The sequence below is a fragment of the Narcine bancroftii genome, chromosome 6 (genome assembly GCF_036971445.1).
Source record: "Narcine bancroftii isolate sNarBan1 chromosome 6, sNarBan1.hap1, whole genome shotgun sequence".
NCBI lineage: Eukaryota > Metazoa > Chordata > Chondrichthyes > Torpediniformes > Narcinidae > Narcine > Narcine bancroftii.
Genome location: NC_091474.1, coordinates 204282128 through 204302855, shown reverse-complemented (window position 1 = coordinate 204302855; position 20728 = coordinate 204282128). Strand labels below are relative to the sequence as shown.

The window sequence follows — 20728 nt, the reverse complement described above, 5'->3', positions numbered from 1 at the left end:
CATCCGCATGTGATTTATACGCTGGCACTCAAAGTACACCCAGCAAACTTTTCCATTGCCTTTGCATCCCAGGAACACTCTATCACAGCGCTGGGGTGCTGTTCTGTAAATCTGACTGTGGGATGGGAAACGAACAAAGGGTTCAGGCTTCTGGTCATGCCAAAGCTCTGTGCCCCAATTATCCTAAGACTAGATTTCCAGTGCCATTTCCACAGTGTCACTCTAGCTTTCGGTGGCAAACTCCCCCCACGATGCCAAACATTGTGACCATCCCCGCCCCACCTGCAGACTGTCCACCTTACGGGTACCCCCTCCTTCCCTCTTCAACCATGTGATGCCATTCTGAAAGCCCATGGTGGCCAAGAGCAGGAGTCACTGTGCAGCTGACAGGGGCTTCATCAAGGCTAAGGTGCAATGGCTTCTAACAGAAAGGTAATCGAGCCCAGCACTAGCCCCTGATGAGCCCAGGTCATAGTGGTCAAAGGGGACAGTAAACAGAGGATGGTCATCAACTATTGTCAGACCATCAACCAGTACATCCAGCCGAAAGCCTACCAACTACTCCATATTGCCAACATGATCAACGAGATAGCCCAGTACACGGTTTTCTCCACCATTAACCTAAAATCAGCCTATCATCAGCTCCCCAACCAGGCCTGGTATAAGCCCTATTCTGCCTTAGAGGCTGATGGGCACCTTTACCAGTTCCGCCAGGACCCTTTTGGGGTCACAAATGGAGTCTCCGTGTTCCAGAGGGAGATGGATCATGTGGTAGACTGACATAATCTAAGAGCGACCTTCCCATACCTGGACAATGTCCACCATCTGCAGCCACGACCAGCAGGACCATGATACTAACCTGGAAAAGTTCCTCCGGATGGCAGAGGCATTAAATCTCACCTACAATAGGGAAGAGTGCATGTTCAACACCACCTGCCTCGCCATCCTTGAATGCATCGTGGAACATGGTGTCATTGGTCCTGACACTGAATGCATGCACCCTCTGATGGAACTTCCCCTTCCCTATACACTCAAGGCCCTACACTGGTGCCTAGGGCTGCTTTCTTACTATTCCCAGTGGGTTCCCCGGTTCTCAGATAAGGACCACCCATCTTCCCCCTCCTCGCCGAGATGCAAATATCTTTCAGCCGGATCAGAAAGGATATCGCCAATTCTACGATGTATGCCGTGGACAAAAACACCCCATTCCAGGTAGAGTGCAATGTCTCTGATGTTGCCCTTGCTGCCACCCTCAACCAAAGGAGCAGATCTGTGGCTTTTTTCTCCCAAACCCTCCATGGTTCAGAGCTCGGGCACTCCTCCATTAAAAAGATGGCCCAGGCGATGGTGGAAGCAGTCTGACACTACCTGGCAGGCAGAAGATTCACCCTTCTCACAGACCAACGCGTGGTGGCATTCATGTTCAGCACCACCCTCAGAGGCAAGATCAAAAATGACAAGATCTTGCACTGGAGAGTTGAGCTAGCCATCGTCAGCTACAACATTCGGTATTGGCCTGGGAAACAATAACTCCCCTGATGCACTATGCCAGTGCACAGTCCAACCAACTTCAGGCACTGCATGACACCCTTTGCCACCTGGGCATCACGCCCCAGTACCATTTTGTGAAATCCCGAAATCTCCCCTTCACCGTCCAAGAAGTCCAGACCATGACTAAGTCCTGCTGGGTCTGTGCGGAGTGCAAATCGTGCTTCTTCCTCCAAGCACAGGTCCACATAATGAAGGCCACTTGATCCTTCAAGTGATTCAGCGTTGACTTTAAGGGTCCACTACCCTCCACAAACAAGAACGTCTATTTCCTCTCAGTTATAGACAAATTTTCCATCCCTTGCCCCGATACTTCCATTGCCTCCGTTATCAAGGCACTGGTGCAGATTTTTACCATGTTCTGATTCCACCACATTCATCCACAGTGACTGGGATTCTAGCTTCATGAGTGAGGAGGTGCACCAGTACCTGGCCATGCGAGGCATTACATCTAGTCACACAACTAGCTACAACCCCAGGGGCACAGACAAGTAGAACATGAGAACAGGTTAATCTGGAAGGCAGTCCTCCTGGCCCTTAGGTCTAAAGGATGTCCCACAAACTACTGGCAGGAGGCCCTTCCCTAGGTGCTCCATGCCATATGGTCACTCTTATGTACAGCTACCAACCAGACCACTCACAAATGCCTCTTTTCCTTCCCCACAAAATCAGTGATGGGAGTCTCACTGCCAGCATGGCTGATGTCTCCAGGTCCAGTCCCCCTCGGCAGATACATGAGGACTCAAATCTGACCCCCTGATCAAGCAGGTGCTCCTCCTCCATGCCAACCCACATTACGCCTGTGGCATATCCCAAAGAATGTGAGAACACAGTCTCAACTCGGGTCCTGGCACCAGCAGGTGCTCTGCCCGCTGATCCTGGGCACCCTGGCACTTCCAGAGCCCTCCTGGAACCTCCAGAGCCCTCCTGGAACCAACATCCTCCCCCTGCCCATGGGATCCCACTGCCCACATACCCACCTCAGACCTACAACCCCTCATTGCCATGCCCCACCCCGCCCACACTCCCAGCCACCCTGACCACCCCTGACCTACCAAACATTCATTTGGAGCCTGTTCTGCGACAGTCCAAAGTGCAATGGTGACCACCAGATCTCCTGAATTTGTAAATCTGTAAATATGTTTTTCTCTCCCAAATACTCTGTACCTAGCGGACATTCAGCATGAAGACAATGGTGGACAAGGTTTCCCCCACCACCTCCCAAGGGACTCATTTTAAGAAAGGGGTGAATGTGGTGATACAACCACCGTCTGTGACTACTTGCGCCTGGCTGCATTCCTACCTGCGCCTGGCTCCATTCCTACCTGCGCCTGGCTGCATTCCTACCTGCGCCTGGCTGCATTCCTACCTGCGCCTGGCTGCATTCCTACCTGCGCCTGGCTGCATTCCTACCTGCGCCTGGCTGCATTCCTACCTGCGCCTGGCTGCATTCCTACCTGCGCCTGGCTGCATTCCTACCTGCGCCTGGCTGCATTCCTACCTGCGCCTGGCTGCATTCCTACCTGCGCCTGGCTGCATTCCTACCTGCGCCTGGCTGCATTCCTATCTGCGCCTGGCTGCATTCCTACCTGCCTACTGCAGGGGACATCCCACTGTATCTGCATGAAGGTAACCTGGGAGGCTGGCTCCATCTACTCCCTGCCAATCACTGGCTCATGCTGGCCCTAGTGTAGCCAGTAGAGTACTTGGAACTAGAAGGGATACTGAACTTTGTTTGTGTGCAAGTTTTAAGCTAATTAAAGCCTGTAGTACTGCCTTTGTAGATGGAGCTTGTTTGTTCGCACTGCAGTGCATCACAATCACAGTCATAAGCAAATCATTCCCAAGCTTTGGGATCTAGGCCTCAGCACTGCCGTCTATTACTGGATCCCTGACTTCCTGCCTAAATAGCACTAGCTGTAGCAAGGAAGTCTATTGCAGCAACTTGGAAATCGGATACTCATTTAGGTATGGGAAGATGGAATGCATAAATTCAAAGCTGCATTTCGCTCAAGAAAATTACATATAATTTGAGAAATAAATACCCCATATTTTAGTGAATTTGGAGCCTCTTGACCTACTTACCAACAAGCAAATGGGCTCCCAAAATGGCAGACATGCTGTGGAAAATGCAGGAAATTGACCTGCATCCAACACAGGTTTTTATCTGGGCTGATGACATCACTTCCAGTCCACGTGACAGAAACAATGATGTATACAAGTCCAGCGTACATGCCTGTAGGTGTCAATCTTGCACATAGCGTGTACATCACTCGACCACATGTACAGCAATTCCACAAATATGCAATATCTAGCTGTCTTGGTAGAGCAGCTTCACTACATTGGTGAGCCCGACAGTCCAAACGATATTTGGACCTCAACATGGAAAAGTTTTCTTCGAAGCATGCTGTGGGTCTGAAACTGCTAATGTTTTGGACTTCACAACCACGTGTATGGTTTGACCAAGCAGAAGCCCAATTCCACGTAGTAACTTGGGATGAAGAATCGTCAGCAACATTCGAGATCATCAAGGAAGCACTGGCTAATACTGCATTGCTGGTCCACCCAAGATCAGATGTCCCAACAGCCCTGACAATGGATGTGTCCAGTATGGCAGTAGGTGGGGTGCTTGAACAGCACATTGATGGGCATTGGAAACCATTGGCTTTCTTTAGCAAGCACTTAAGATCACCAGAACTCAAATACAGTGTTTTTGATCACAAATTGTTGGCACTGTATCAAGCTATCAGATATTTCAGGTACTTTCCAGAGGCAGGCATTTCACGGCTTTTACGGGCCGCAAGCCACTTACATTTCCCTTCACTAAGGTATCAGATGGATGGTCAGCTTGTCAACAGAGACATTTATCATATATTTCTGAGTTCACGATGGCCAATGAACATATCTCAGGAAAGGCCAACATAGTGGCAAATGTGCTGTCTTTCCCAGCCATACAATCCATGCAGATCTTAGCCCAAGGGGTGGACTATGTTGCGCTCATGAAAGCGCAACAGGCAGATGAAGAAATTCTGCATTACGGAACAAAAGACTCGAACCTGCAGCTGGAAGAAATTCTAGTAGGCCTGGGGGAGCTCAAATTCCTATGTGACGTATCTACAGGTTGTCCTCGTCCAATTTTTCTGGTGGCCTGGAGGTGGCAGGTATTTGACATATTACACGGGTTGGCACATCTATCAATCAAAACGACTGTCCAACTGGTAGCCAACAGATTTGTGTGGCATGACCTTTAAAAACAGATCAGCAATTGTGTGAAGACATGCATTCGTTGCCAGACATCCAAAGTCCAGCAACACATGAAAGACCCACTACAATTTTTTGAGCTGACATATTTGAGGTTTGACCATATACACATGGACAGGTTCGAGTCCATGTGATAAAGTTAAAAAAAAGTATTTGTCCCAAACATTATGGCGGGCATTGTAGAGGAATACACTCAGTCAAGTTGGCCCTTTGAGTCTGGACCAGCCTTTCAGTACAATCATGGCTGTCCGAAATATCAATTGTTTTTTTTAAACTTTGTATGAATGCTGTGTTACCTTCTGAGTCTTCCAGCACTTTTGATTACTGTAGTTATGGCTAATCCTCTATTTCTTTGCCATATTCCTACTCGCTCTCCAACGCATTGATGTACTGTGACTGGAAATCTTCCCATCACCTTGTTGAATTCATTCAACTTCAAGCTTTCAGTAGAAGAGAATTCCAATTCTTCACTACCGTCCAAGTGAGGAAATGTGTCTACTGAATGTATCTGGTATCCTAAAACTATGACACCCAGTTCCAAAGCTATCGCCTCCCACTAGGCCTCCAGCTAGGAGGAATACCCTCACTGCACCCAGTTCTATCAGAATTTTGCATGTTATAATGAGATTTCCTCTCATATTGAGATTTAATGAATACGATCCTAATCAAACCAAACTCTCCTCACATAAATTTGTTCACTGAACCTTGGTTATGCTCTTTCAATGCCAATCATATTTTAGGTAGAGAGACCAAAACTGCATCCATTAGTCCATGGATGGGCTCATCAAGGCTCTGTAAAATTGTAGTAAGATACTTGCTCCTGTATCAAAACCGCTTGTTGAACATCAACATTTCTTAATCTATCACCTCTCCAATAAAACTCTACCATTCTATTAAAGGTGGATGACTTCACATTTATACACATTATATAGCATTTGGCGTGCATTTACCCACTTACTCAACTTTTCTTTATCACTTTGAAGTTTATAATTCTTTATAATTCACAATCCCAACTGATTTATTGTCAGTTATTGGAAGGTAATATTTAAAATGTAACATACATGAAATTCTTTACTTAGTAAGAAGACAGAGAGCCCCCACTTTGTCCAATCCCCCTCACGAAATAAGGCCTCAGCAAGGGATGAACTCACAACCCCTGGTTTACAGGGCCAATGCTCTAACCACTGAGCTATCAGAGCCTTTAGTATGATCATCAACCTAAAAATATAACTAATTTCTCTCAACTGAATATGTCTATAGCAGCTGAAATTCTCAGGATATGAATATTGCAGGGAAGGAAATATTTACTGTCCCTTCCTCATAGACCAGACTGGGTAAAATGGGAAAGTTCATTCCCTCATGGCCATGAGTTAAGTCAATTAACATTTACAGTTATATGCCAGTTTCATAGTTACCACTTACTGATACTTAGACAATAGACAATAGGAGCTGGAGAAGGCCCTTCGGCCCGTCGAGCCAGCACCGCCATTTTACAGATCATGGCTGATCACTACATCAGTACCCCTTTCCAGCTCTTAGTTCCAAATTCTTCACTTTTTAAAAGTTTCTTTACATATAAATACGTGAAAGGAAAGAGGATAATGAAAAAATAGAGATCAAAAATATAGCCTTGATGCACAGTTAAAACTTTGCTGACTGATTGAAACACAGGAATAGACCACAGGTAGATTAAGGTATACAATTCTGTCACCAAACTATGGAATTCGCTTTCAATCACTTATTCCTTGACTTCATCTCAAAGCATCATTTCACTAATGGGAGGTCCATTCCATTGTCTGATAACACTGAGGAAGAAACTGTCCTTGAATAACAAGTCATGTGCTTTCAAACTCCTGTTTCTTCAACCCTACCGGGGTGGGAGGGGACTGAAGAAGAGTGTGTGACTGGAAGGAAAAGTAACTTTTAATGTTAGCTACTTTCCTGAGGCAGAGGGAAGAGCAAATGAAAGACAGGTTAGTTTGTGTGATGGCCTGAGCTGCATTTCCAAATGTGCAATATCTAGCCATCTTGGTAGAGCAGCTTCCAGATGACAATGTGATGCATCCAGCCAGGATTCTTTCTATGACACTCTCCGCTTGCCTGGATCACTGCCTTTTCCACCAGTGCTCTACGTTTGATACTGTACTATTCAAAATGAAGTAGCTATTATCAACCTATTCATGACATTGACCGTTCATTTAATACCCCCATTATTAGCACCCCTTGGCTGCAGAGTACTGCAGTAAGTTAAAACATACGTCAGTAAGGCCTCCAATCCACAATTTTAGCTCCAAATACAACCTAGGCAGAAGCATGTGTGTGTCAAGACACACACCATCTTAGAATTGTTAGTGGTCAACATTCTGAAACTCCCCACTGAGCAAAACCATAGCAGTGCCCTCAAAACCACAACACATCAGCACCCAGCTAATTAGGAGTGAACATCAAATTAGTGTTGTTAATTACTCCATTGTGGCAGTCAACAGTTCCCACCTGCTTCAAAAGAGGATCAATCATCTCAGTACCCAAGAAGAATAGTGTGAGTTGCCTCCACGACTACCGTCCAGTAGCACTAACATCTATTGTAATGAAATATTTTGAGAGGCTAGCATTATCCAGAATTAACACGAACCTAAGCAAAGATCCAGACCCTCTGCAATGTGCCTATTATCACAATCACTCCACAGCAGAAGCAATTTCACTGGCTCTACACTCAACTCTGGATCACCTCAAAAACAGCACCAGATATACAGCTGCTCTTCATCAATGACAGTTCAGCCTTCAGTACCATTATTCCCTCAGTGCTGGTCAAGAAGCTACAAACTCTAGGCCTTTGTACCCCACTTTGCAAATGGATCCTTGACTTTCTCATCAGGAGACCACAGTCAGTATGAATTGGAAACAATGTCTCCTCTTCACTGATTTTTCAACACAGAGATGCGTGCTTAGCCCACTGTTCTACTGTGTGGCCAGGCACAATTCCAATGCCACCTACAAGTTTGCCGATGACTCTACAGTTGTCAGCAGGATCACAAATGGAAATGAAGAAGCGTAAAGGAGGGAGATAGATCAGCTCATTGAACGGTGTAACGACAACAACCTTGTGCTCAACATCAGCAAAACCAAGGAGATGATTGTGGACTTCAGAAGGAAGTTAGTGGAACACGACTCAGTTCTCATCAAGAGGTCAGTAGTGGAGAGGGTCAAGAACTTCAAATTCCTGGGTGTCAACATCTCTGAAGATCTGTCCTGGAGCCTCCATGTTGATGCAATTGCAAAGAAGGCTCGCCAGTAGCTATACTTTGAGGTATCTGAGGAGATTCAGGATGTCACCAGAGACTCTCATAAACTTCTACAGGTGTACTAAGGAAAGTATTCTGGCTGGTTGCATTACTGCCTGGTATAGAGGTGCCAACTCTCAGGACAAGAATAAATTTAGAGGGTTGTTAACTCAGCCTGTGTTGTCACCAGCACCAGCCTTCACTCCATTGAGGACATCTACACGAGGTGATGTCTTAAAAAAAAAGCCTCTATCCTCAAAGACCCGCAACACCCAGGCCATGCCCTCTTCACTGTGCTACCATTGGGAAAAAGGTACAGGAACCTAAAGACGAGCACTCAGCCGTACATGGACAGCTTCTTCCCCGCTGCCATCAGATTCCTGAATAATCAATGAATCAGATACTGCCTTACTATTCATGGACTATTATTTTCATTTTTTATAGTAATTATTGTAAAATGGTTATAATAGGTATGCTTGCTCTATGATGTTGCCGCATAACACCAAATTTCACGACTTGTTCATGACAATAAATTCTGATTTTGATTTTCATTTCTGATCAATAAATAGGAAGAAAACTTATTTTGTCATCCAAACCATTTCTCTTTTAAATATTCTTTACCCAGCCTAGATGTTTTCGCTCTAATCTCCACATACCTTGAGAGGAAGAATGAAGCTCCATTCTATAACAATTCCCTGGACCATCCTTACCATCTTCACTGACAAGTTATCTGAAAGCTCTTCTCGCAATGATTTGCAAAATCTTTAATAAATACATGTTCTCAGTGTGATTGAAAGCTGGCATTAAAATATTATTTAATCCTTTCCTAAAAAGAACCATTGGAATGGACAGGAGGCCATGTAGCTATGAAGGTGTCAGAAGCATCTGAGGCAGTGACAAGATATACAGACATTTAATGTCTCTGAAAGCTCTCTTTTGCTTCTTCATAGTAGTGCTTCTTTGTGGGTATTTACAGGACAAACAAAGGAAAACTAATTCAGCAGATTTCTAATTACTCTGATGGTTGAACTTTTTGTCTTACATTACAAGAAATGATACTTTCTATTCTATTATTAACACTGCTTCTGCTTCACCAAGCCAATCAGTCGCTCTGTTCCCCATCACCAACAACACTACTTTGTCTCCTCACATCACCACCACCAATCTGATAGAGGAACGCAGACATGCCAAATTGAGATCGACTGGAGAGGGGGTAAAACTGGACCTTCTCTTCATGAATGAGGCAAGATAAGTCACTGAAGTGTCTGTGGGGGTGCACTTTGAGACCAATGCCCATAATACTATTAGCTTTTAAATGCTTATGGGGGAAAAAAATAGGTCTGGTCCTCAAGTTAAAGTGCTCACTGAGGGGAGGCCAGTTTTGATGGTGTGAGATATGAACTCTCAAAAGTTGATTGGAAGAGGGTGTTTGCAGATCTGACAAATTGGAGGCTTTTAAAAGTGAGATAGGAGATGTTCAGGGACAGCATGTTCCTGTAGATTGAAGGGCAAGGCAGGAAGATTTAGGAAACCCTGGTTGATGCAGGACATTGAGGTTCTGGTTAGGAAAAAGGAAGTATATATCAGGTACAGTATAGGCACCTAAATTTAATCAAATTCTTTGAGGTGTATAAGAGATGCAGGAGCTCACTTAAGAGAGAAATCTAGTGAACGCTTTGATGGATAGGGTAAAGGAGAATACTCAAAGATTCTGCAAATACAAGAGCAAAAAGGTAACTAAGGAGAGAACAGGTCCTCTTTAGAATCAATGTGGTGTCAATGCATGGAGTCACAAGAGACTGTCAAGATCTTGAATGAGCATTTCACAACTGTATTTACCCTGGGGAAGGAATTGAAAACTAATGAATTAAGGGAAATGAAAGTGATGTCTTAGAACACACCCATGATACATAAGGGGAGCCATTGGAAGTCTTAAAATGCATAAAGAAATAAAATCCACAAAGCCAATTCAAGTGTATCCTTATCATTTGTGGTAAACAAGGGAAGCAATTGCTGAGGTCACGCAGAGACATTTGCATCATCTTTAGCCACAGGTGAAGTATTGGAAGGAGTTGAGGGTGGTTAATATTCTGTTGGGTTACGAAAAGCTCCAAGAAAAAGGCAGGGAACTACATCCAGTGGTGGAAAATTTGCTGAAGGAGATTCTGAGGGATTTGAGTTATTGGCATTTGGAGCATCAGCATGGACTGGAGCATGGAAAATTAATAGAATTTTTGAAGAGTAAGATTGATGAGGGGAAGACAGTGGACTTTGTCTACAATCATGAACTTTAACAAAGCCTTTGCAAAGCTCCTACATAGTAGGCTAGTCCAGAAGGCCAGATCATATGGCACGCAGAGCAAGCTGGTCAAATTAGATACAGAATTGGTCTGGTGGTTGAAGACAAAGGGTGGTGGAGGATTGTTATTCAGATTGAAAGCCTGTGACTGCTGGTGTGCTGCAGTGATCAATGCTGAGCTGTTCATCATTGATATTAATAACTTTGATGACAATATAGTTAGCAAGTTTGCAGATCACACCCAAATTGGTGATATAGTGGATAATGAAGAAGGTTATCTGACATTACACAGGATCTAGTTCAAATGGGAAACTTAGACAAATGTTAGATATTGTACTTTGGTAAGTACCAAACAGTAAAAAGATTTGTAAATTGTGTTTTCCAAGTAATCTAACTCGTACAGTAATGAGGATGCTATGGTTAACATAGCAGTTAGTGCAATGCTGTTACAGCGTCAGTCATCAGGACCTGGGTTTGAATCCCACGCTGTCTGTAAGGTGTTTGTATGTTCTCCCTGTGTCTGCATGGGGTCTCTGGTTTCCTCCCACCATTCAAAAAGTACCAGGGGTTGTAGGTGAATTGGGTGTGATTGGGCAGCATGGGCTTATGGGCTGGAAGGGCCTGTTACCGTGCTGTCTGTTTAAATTTAAATTATAAATTTACAACAGACAAATAAATAAGACAACAATGTAGGGAGGAATGTTGCAGAAGTCAACTAGTGGATAACATTGCAAACATACTGCACACAATAAATGATAGAGCACTGGTGAGTGTAGCCAGTGATGAATGCATTTGGCATATTCACCTTTATTGGTCAAGATGTCATGTTACAATCGTACATGTTGATGAGACCACACTGGGAGTATGGTCTATTGCACACATGTCAAACTCTGGCCCACAGGCCAAATTTGGCCCGCGATATAATTATATTTGGCCCGCAAGATCATATTAAATATATATTAGAGTTGGCCCGCTGGCTGCCGCGCCAGTATAGCGCATGCACACTGAAGGTGAAAATGAAGACGCCGGAGGTGTGGAGGGATCTCAGAGTCCCGAATCCCGGGGATCGGAGCGCCGCACTCACCCCGCCCGGCTCCCGGACACACAGACACGGCTGGAGTTGGGGTCCATCCTCGCTGGGTCTGCGCTTCAGTGGCGACGCCGGACCGAATGTCTCGTTGGCGATGCCTTCCCCCTCGCTCCGTGCGCAGCGGACCCTGCCTCCCGCTCCTTTTGTTGGAGACGAGCCCGGCGCCATGAGATTGCAGTTTAATCCCTCTCCAACCATGGGAGGGGGGTGGGAGCAACGCGCTCTTCTCAGCCAATTCCTCCACCACCCTGGACGCCGGCGTTTCAACGGGGGGTTCGGGTGCCTTCGTCAGGCGACCGACCTGTTGGTCCAAGACAAGGGGAGAGCGTACAAACTCCACACAGACAGCACCTGAACTTGGGTGAACGTGGAGCTGCGACCCCACATTCCACATCAGGACTGTGTGTAAGATTGGGAGCAGTGAGACGGAAGCTTATTTTGTTCCTGTGATTTAAGCCTTTCTTGGGGTGGGGGGTGGGGTCCTTCTCTGACCACTTGCCTAACAATTAACCTAATCAGATGTGGAGTTACCACAATACAACAGTTCTCAACCTTTTTCTTTCCACTCGCGTCCCTGTGCCATTGGTGCTCTGTGATTAGTAAGGGATTGCTTAAGGTGGTCTGTGGGTGGGAAGAAAAAGTTTGAAGACCACTGCTTTAATCATCCCTCATTGACTCGTCATGTGCACGGTTTCAGAACGCTAAAGGAAATGGGCCAATGACAATTTTTCTCAAGCAAAATATTTCAGTAACAATTGGGTCTAGAGCAGTGATTCTCACCCTTTCCTTCCCACTCACATCCCACCTTAAGCAATCCCTTACTAATTACAGAGTTCCGATGGCATAGGGCACACATGTCAAACTCTGGCCCGCGGGATATAATTATATTTGGCCCGCAAGATCATTTCAAAAATGTATTAGAGGTGGCCCGCTGGCCGCCGCGCCAGTATAGCGCATGCACAGTAATACAACAAATCCCAGAATGCATTGGCGTCAGCCTGCTAATCGCCCCCACCTCCTCCGTTTACGTTGCAGGGTCTCACCGTGGACTCTGGTTTTGGGGCCTGGCCGGTGTCAGGGGAAGCCAAGGCCACTTCCCAGCGCCCAGAACCGGAGGCCTCGGGCCTGACCTCGCCAGGACCGTTGCCCACTCCCCCTCCCTGCCGCAGGCCAATCTGCGACTCACGGTGACGGGGCCGCTGATCCGCTGAGATGTCGCCCTGCAGCGAGAGCCGATGCCCCGCACTGTCGTTGTCCAACCCGATCGCCCGCAAACCCCGCCCTCCCGCACACAGGCCTGAGTAAGGATTATGAACTTTAATCTCAGGATAAAACGATCTTCCAATAGTTTCATGTCACAGTGATAAATATATTCCTGGTTAAAAATGGTCCTGCACCTGGATACAAGCTCATTAGGCATAAAACTTGAAAAGTGTGTAAATCAAAGGATATCTGTACCAATGGAAAAAGGGCATGGCAAATAACCCTGCTAGAGTTCATGCCCACAATCAGTCACCCATTTGATTGTTTCAGGAATCATGTTATTCTCCCACATTCTCAATAGCCCTCAGATTTTACTATTCGACAGCACACTAGCAACATTTGACAAATCCTCTATAGAGAAATATTATTTATTGAATAATTTATTTCTCATTTGTTAATGCTTCTGGAAAGAGTTTATCCAAAACTATTATTAACCTTTATTTTAATAAGAAAAAGTTTAACATTACATATGTTGAAAGAAGAGAAAACATGCAGATGTTGTTGAAAATTTTCAATAAATATTTAGTTCGGCCCTCGACCTAGTCCAAGTTTTTAATTTTGGCCCTCCGTGAATTTGAGTTTGACACCCCTGGTCTATTGGGTCACTGAGCTATGGAAGGATGTCATTAAACTAGAAAGGGTGCTGAAAAGATTTATGAAAATGTTACTGGGAGTGGAGGGCTTGATTTATGAGGAAAGTCTGGATAGATTGGGACAAGAGGCCGAGATTTGACCTTACAGATGAGGGGCATAGACAAGGTAAATAGTCATAGTCTCTTTCACCCCCCCAGGGTAAGGCAGTCTAAAACTAGAGGACATAGATTTGCAAAATTTTAAAAGGGACCAGAGTATGGTAGGTATGTAAAATGAGCTGACAGACAAGGTGATAGAGGCGGTACAATTACATTATTTAAAAGACTCTTAGATACGTTGATAGGAAAAATTTATAGGGGTGTGGGCCAAATGGGACTAGCTTGATTGACAAGTTCACCTGCAACTCACTCTTTATGTCAGGCATCCTTTCAAAGGTCTCCATCTGCATTATACCTACTTACAGAACAGCTGGTAAACGTGGGTCAATGCCTTGGCAACTCCCCGGGAAGCAGATGTGAATGTGAGAGGAAGCACCTTCCCTGATTTAAAATTTCAATTTCCCCTATTTCTCAGATGGAATCGATAAGCCTCCAGTAAAATGACAACAGACCCGGAATAAAATTTCAGACCTCATCTTATCTTCAGAATCACGCTGACAGCATCAAATCAAAAACCTGTGTTGGCTATTATCCTCCTTGAATTGTAATAGCTTTATAAATTCCACAAACTTCACATTCATCTTGACGCACCATTAATGAGAAAAAAAAGTTAATATGCAAAAGAATGCTGAAATTTCCATGCTTAGGCCATAAACTTTGGACCGATTTTACACCAATGTGGAAAGACAGAAAAGTAAACACATGAGATTAGAATAGACTGTATGTCCTTGGTTGGGGGGGGAATTGCACAGCAGAAATTTTTAAAGAAATCTAAATCTTCACTGCATTAAAATCCAACGTACGATCATTTCCAATAACTGTGTCAGCAACTTAATCCCGATTAATTACAGAGGCTGACAGACATATTGTACTGTCTACCCTGCCACAGTCTCACCTCTTCCTTCCCACTGTCTGGTACTCTGCAATACACATCTCCGGATGAAGGGTCATAGGAATCAATGTGCCTGGAGCATGGTACAAATTTCCCTCCAATGTAATTCTCCAGCACTAAATGTGTTCTCTGGTGAGCCATTTTGGGCATGATTTCTTCCTGCCTCCCACCAGCTCAGCGATACGATGCGACCCAACATTGACAATAACAGCGACCTCCCCCCACCCACCCCCTTTAAAACGCCTCGCCGCCCAGCCAGCTATTGATTGATGGCGGGGCCAGCCAATCACCATCCAGATGGCATCCACGAACGTCAATCAGCGATCCCATTTTCCAATCGGCGGCCGAGGGTGCGGCCCATTGATGAGCTCAGGGAGCGACTGTCGTGGTTCAGGGAGAGAGGGAGAGAGCACGGGAGGGAATGGATCGTTCCATTCACCAAGGCAGCATCAGAAATCAGGCTTACCCCTCCCCACATTCACATCATCATAGAGCAATTTACACGGGCGAATTAACTTACAAACTCGCACATCGGGATGTCACAGTGACAGGAAGAAGGTGCAAACTCCAGGGGTTGGGATCGAACCTGGGTCACTAGAATTGTTAAAGGGGCAACTCTTTGCCAGTTCAATGGAAGAATCGGAACCCCAGCAAAGCATTTTGTTCAATGCCCCATTTAATGAAACTGCAGTTTTAACAGATACATAAGATACATAAAACAGTTATTATCCAGAGAAAGATTCAGCACCAATCAGGCCCTTCAACCCCCCACCCTGGTTCTACCACTCACCACATGCCAGGTGAAAATGAACTTCCCAGACATTTTGAAGATGTAGGAATCCACGTGATCACAGAGAGAAAGTATAAACTTCAAACAGGTAAAAGCAGAGGTCAGAACTGAATATGGATTGATGGAAATGAGATAGCAGCTCAGCAGGTTTATCGGCTGAGAGTACAGCCTTTTAAGTAAGCCATTATTTTTTAACGTATATATATTGTGCCTCAGGTCCCTACCTCCCACTTGTGTGAACATAACTTGCTCATGAGGCCAACAAAACAGATCCACTCACTTTGATTGTGTTTGCATCCGACTGGATTAGGTTCATAATGACACAACAATTCCAGGATCTAATGTTGCTCAACCAATTATTTCACCCCATGAAGACACGTTTAAAAAAAAAGATCAGTGCAGAGCTGAGGCAGGGTGGGGATGGGGGGGGAAGTGCAGATTGGAGGAGGCACCAGTTTTGTGTAGGGTTCCAGTTGGCATGGCTTGACAACGTGATGCCCTAGTACAAAGGCATCTTGTTCACCTTTGTGGGGAATTTCAAACAGGCTGTAGATCTTGAGAGGTGAAGAGAGGACCAGCTGGGGTTAGGAAGGGATTGGCCTGACACCAGGGCCAGGAGTAGTGGGAGGGATTCAGTGCCATTTGGAACACAAAATATTAAGGAACAAGCATGGGGTGGGGGGTAGATCAGCATCAGAGATGGGGTATAAAGAATTGGGTTGATCAGAGATGCCATTGTATCAGGGAGGATGGAAACTCAAAGTCACTATCATCAAGGATCCTCAAACCACACACCCCCCCTCCCCAACCCAGGCCATGCCCTCTTCTCACTGCCACCATCAGTGAGGAGGTACAGGAGCCTGAAAAGGAACACCCAATATTATAAAAACAGCTTCTTCCCCTCTGCCATCAGATTTCTGAATGGATAGACACTACCTCACTTTTTATTTTCTTTTGCACAAATTAATTTATTTTTTAAACTTGTAATGTATAGTAATTTTTCACCTGTAATGCTACCACAAAACAATGAATTTCATGATACATGTTCATGACAGTAACTTCTGATTCTGGTTCACTCCATGCTGTCAGTCATGGTCTTGCAAATGTCTTGATTCCAAATATAGTTCTCACCTTGTGTGTAATTATGCTCCATTCCTTGTGAGAGTCGACATATGAGAACTAATGGGTTTCCCTTTCCCATCATCTACCAAATTACTTATTATGTATCTACAGTATTCCATTACTTTATAGTTCAGTGTGACAGAATTGTGTTATTATTAATCTTTAATAAAATTATATACATTAGAAAACATTTTGTGGGTGGACAGGGACACAGGGACACACAATTACTCAGAGAGAAGCCATTTTTGGAGATGCAGAGCAATAAAAATTAGAATTGAATGGTTCATTCAATTGCTGGAATAATAGTGTTTGCTAAGGAGAAGCACCTGTGTACACAAAGAGGACTTTTGATTCAGTGGCCAGAAGACAGAGAGGAGTCATTTGCTTCTGAGGTGGTTTGAAGAAACATAAAAGACACCAGTGATGTCATGTGATAAAAGACATTTCAGAAAGACATCTTTAATACTGCACCAAGAAACAGCTGAGGTCAGAAATGCAGTAGCCTCGAGGGAGTGAGGTACTGTTCTTATTGCATTCTCTTTACCATGGGAGATACACAAATCACTGGCAAGGAAGAGCCTCTTCAGCCGTCTCTTTGAAAAGAGGACAGTTTCACCATGACCATTTTTACATGGCCACTTCATATAACCCTTGCCGAACTTTGTGAAATCATTATGGAAGAAAACACAAGAAGAAATAATCCTCTGAAAACAACTCTCCAAGAATTTCATGAATTTTGAGAAGTCTAATGCCTCTCACCTACTCCATAATTACTTTTGATAAACAATTTAAAGAATCTGAGTTTCAACACAAAACTGACTGAACTTTAAAAATGTATTCTTTTTACAATCGTGCCTAAACTATAATGGTTTTGGTTTTGCCACACTTGCATATAGTGAGGTTAAGTTAATGTTAAGTAAGAAGTGCTATATTATTAATAGTTGTCAATAAAAATTATTGTTTTTAAGATACCATTGTCTTGGTGAATTTCTATTGCTGTTGGTCTAGGTCATAACATTCAGAAACACTTTTTCAAACATTATATAATGCTATGAGAACCATTGCAAGTTCAGAAGGCAATTACAGATGACATTGCACTATACCTAGGAACCTTATCTGTTTACAATTGTTGGTACATTGGTAATTAAATTTGTTTTTTTTTTCACTTGGCATTAGTCCCCAGTCTACTGGCAGGTGCCAGAATCTTGAACAAAGTTTCATAAAAGGGTCCCAATCTGAAGCGTTGATTGACCATTTCTCTCCAGGGATGCTGCCTGACCTATTGTGTCCCTCCAGCTTCTCATAATGTGCTCAAGATTTCCTGTTTCTCATGCATATAAATGTGCATTTGCTTTGTTTCAACTTCATCTTGTGCACATCTGATCTCTTTAAGATTTTCATCTGAAGTTAGAAGATTTTTTTTTCTTCTTCTGTCCTCAAAACACTTAGGATGACTTGTTCCTTGAGCGGGTGAGCATACTTCGAATGAGACAATTGAACATTGCAACATAATCCACCTGTCTGAGAAAAGATAACTGAACAGCAATAAAGAAACAGCTTGTACTGTATCACAATGTCATCTATCCCATCCTTAAGCTGACCCAGAGCCTTAAGAGTGTAGTCACTGGCAAATATGGAAGCTAATTGGTTCATAGTGAGGTCTTCTAAGAACAGTAAGATCATCTTGTTTTCCATATACATGTCCACTGATTACCTTTTGCTATGATATCTCTCCTGATGACCTGAGGAGATGGACTTTGAGTGGCACAGTGACACACCCAATAGAACACCTGCCTCTCAACATCTGAGATCCAAGTTCAATCCTGACTTTGGGTGTTGTACATGTGTTGCACATTCACCCTGTGACTGTGTAGGTTTCCTCTGGGCACTACAGTTTGCTCTCACATCCCAGATATGTGGGCTGGGAGGTTAATTGGTCATTATAGTAGAGAAAAGTGGTGGATTATGGGGGGAGTTGATTGGAATGTGGGAGAATTTGTGTAAATGGGAATTCAGTGGGATAAAGGGCCTGTTTCCATTCTCAATATTTCTATGAAATGGGCCGCACAGTTAGCATAGCGGTTAGCACAATACTATTACAAAACCAACGACCCGGGTTGTCCTGGGTAAACTTGTACCTCTCACTTTGATCGTTTTAGATTGGTCACAGTGTTTTGAGCTACCGCAAGAAAATAGACACACATGCCGAGAGCACTTCAGTTTATACAAATGTTTATTACAAATTCAAAAGCTGATTTCAAACTACAATATGCAAGCCCTTCCCAATTATACTTATCAACGCCTGGACTGGTCCCAATTGCCGAAGCAAGGCAATGACCGCACACTTGTAGTAGGTTGTCGGGGCGCCGGTAGCAGCTTCTCCACCTCCCCCAACCGGGATGTTGGCTGGACTCTCGAAGTTCTTCTTCTTGCTGAGAGATTTTGCCACCTCTCGGAGAGTCTCAAACTTCAGCAGTGGGACAATGGCTTATATTACCCAAAAACTGCTTACCCAAGCGCCTATTCCCAGCACAGCAAGAAAGATAAGCGAGCAAGCTAGCATGCTAGGCTTCTATCGAATAACACAACTTTCAGCTTATCACTTTGAATACAATGGTTTATTTTGCGTCAAGGTTAGGTCTCTGCCTGAAAGACTGTGACCAAAGCAAGCAGGAAGATTAAATGTTCTTGGTACACAGATGTCTTTTTGCCAGATAACTGCATCTCTGGCCCCCATGGTGGAATTTAGCTTATGTCTGCTGAGTCTCAAACAGGTTACTGATTCTCAGCCTTGCAGGAGCAAAAACATGGTTTAAATCCTCCACTACAAGGGTTTGAATCCAGCTCTGACTTTAAGGAGTTTTTACATTCTCCCCGTGTCTGCGTGGGTTTCCTCCCACCCCTCAAAAATGTATGGGGTTTATAGTTTAATTAGTGTATTTGGGTGGCCCTCGACCATGGGCTGAAGGAGCCTGTTACTGTGCTTTATATCTAAAATGGCACCGTTGGCATAGCCGTTAGTGCAACGCCTTTACAGCACCAGTGAATTGGGACTGGGATTTGAAACCCGCACTGTCTGTAGAGTTTGTACGTTCTCTCCATGTCTGCATGGATTTTCCCCGGGAGCTCCGGTTCCTCACCATTTGAAAAGTGCTTGGAGTGGAGGTTAATTGGGTGTAAATTGGGTGGCACAGGCTCGTGGGCCAAAATGGCCTCTTATTGCACTGTATATCTAAATTTAAAATATCTTTTATGGTGATATTAACAGATGGATGAAGGCTTGGTTTCACATCAAATAATGATGCTTCTGTTACTACACACTGCCTCAATATAAAAAAACTAGCATTGACTTAAATACTGTGCTCAAGTCCTTGGGGAATTATTGTCTTCAGCAGCCAATGCTAAACTTGCCCAAGCAGCAGATGTAGGTTCTGCTCCACCCATTGGATCACATGGGATTGAAAGTGAGATTCATCGTGCAATTTTGGTCATCACTCACAGCTGCTCCCATTGTGGTTCAGATAGGGCCATAGGGAACAGGCCCTTCAGCTCAACTTATCCGTGCAGGCCATGATGCTCTCTACCCCAATCCCCTTTTCCTGCATTTGGGCCCATCCATCCTTTTTGCTATCCATATAATTTTTAAACACTGTGATTGTACCTGCCTCTACCATCTCCTCTGACACCTATTTCCACATATCCATCACCCTGGTTGTAAAAACAAACTTGCCCCTCAGATCTTCTTTTAATATTTCCCCTCTCACCATTAACCTATGTACTCCAGTTGAAGACTCTTGGAAAAGAACTGTCCATCTTTGCCCCTCAAAAATTTTGTAAACTTACATTGATTCACCCCAAAGCATCCTGCACTGCTCCAGTGAGAACTAGCAGCTTGTTATCCATCTGTTAATCTTAGCCGATCTTAGCTATCCTTGTAACGAAAGCCCTTAAATCTAGAAAAGATCTTGTTGAACCTCTTCTGCACTTTTTCTTGCACACCTACGTCATTTCTGTTGTGTGTTGACTAGAACAGCACACAATATTCCAAGAATGGACTTATCAATGTCCATACCACAGTATGATGACCCAACTCTTACAATCAATGCCTCTGCCATACAATCTCAGTACCTTCCCAGCTATCTTATTCATTTGTGTTCCATTCTCCAGGACCTGTTTCTAAGGTTCCTGTCAATGACCTTATTTGCCTGGATGGTATTCTCTGCCTGAAGGAGGAGGTTTCTCCCTACTGAGAAAAACATCTACAAGAAAGTCTACGGATGTTGGGATCGAGTGCAATGCACAACAGTACTGGAAAAACTGATGAGGAGCCCTGGCTCGAAACATGGGTTAGTTATCCTTTACTTCCTATAGATGCTGCATGACCTGCTGAGTTTCTCCTGCATTTTTGGGTACTGCAGCCTTGGGTTTTG

General features: G+C 44.2%; 1 protein-coding gene across 5 annotated transcripts in view; it reads right to left on the bottom strand.

The window, feature by feature from the left end:
* aldh8a1 (aldehyde dehydrogenase 8 family, member A1) overlaps window positions 1–14584 on the bottom strand; it is a 52811-nt gene extending 38227 nt beyond the window's left edge. For all 5 annotated transcript variants that reach the window (XM_069887278.1, XM_069887280.1, XM_069887279.1 and 2 more), the window contains exon 1: window positions 14390–14584. In XM_069887278.1, the coding sequence (XP_069743379.1) occupies window positions 14390–14536 (147 nt within the window). In that variant the 5' untranslated portion in view covers window positions 14537–14584. The remainder of the gene's footprint in view (window positions 1–14389) is intronic.
* Window positions 14585–20728: the final 6144 nt, after the last annotated feature.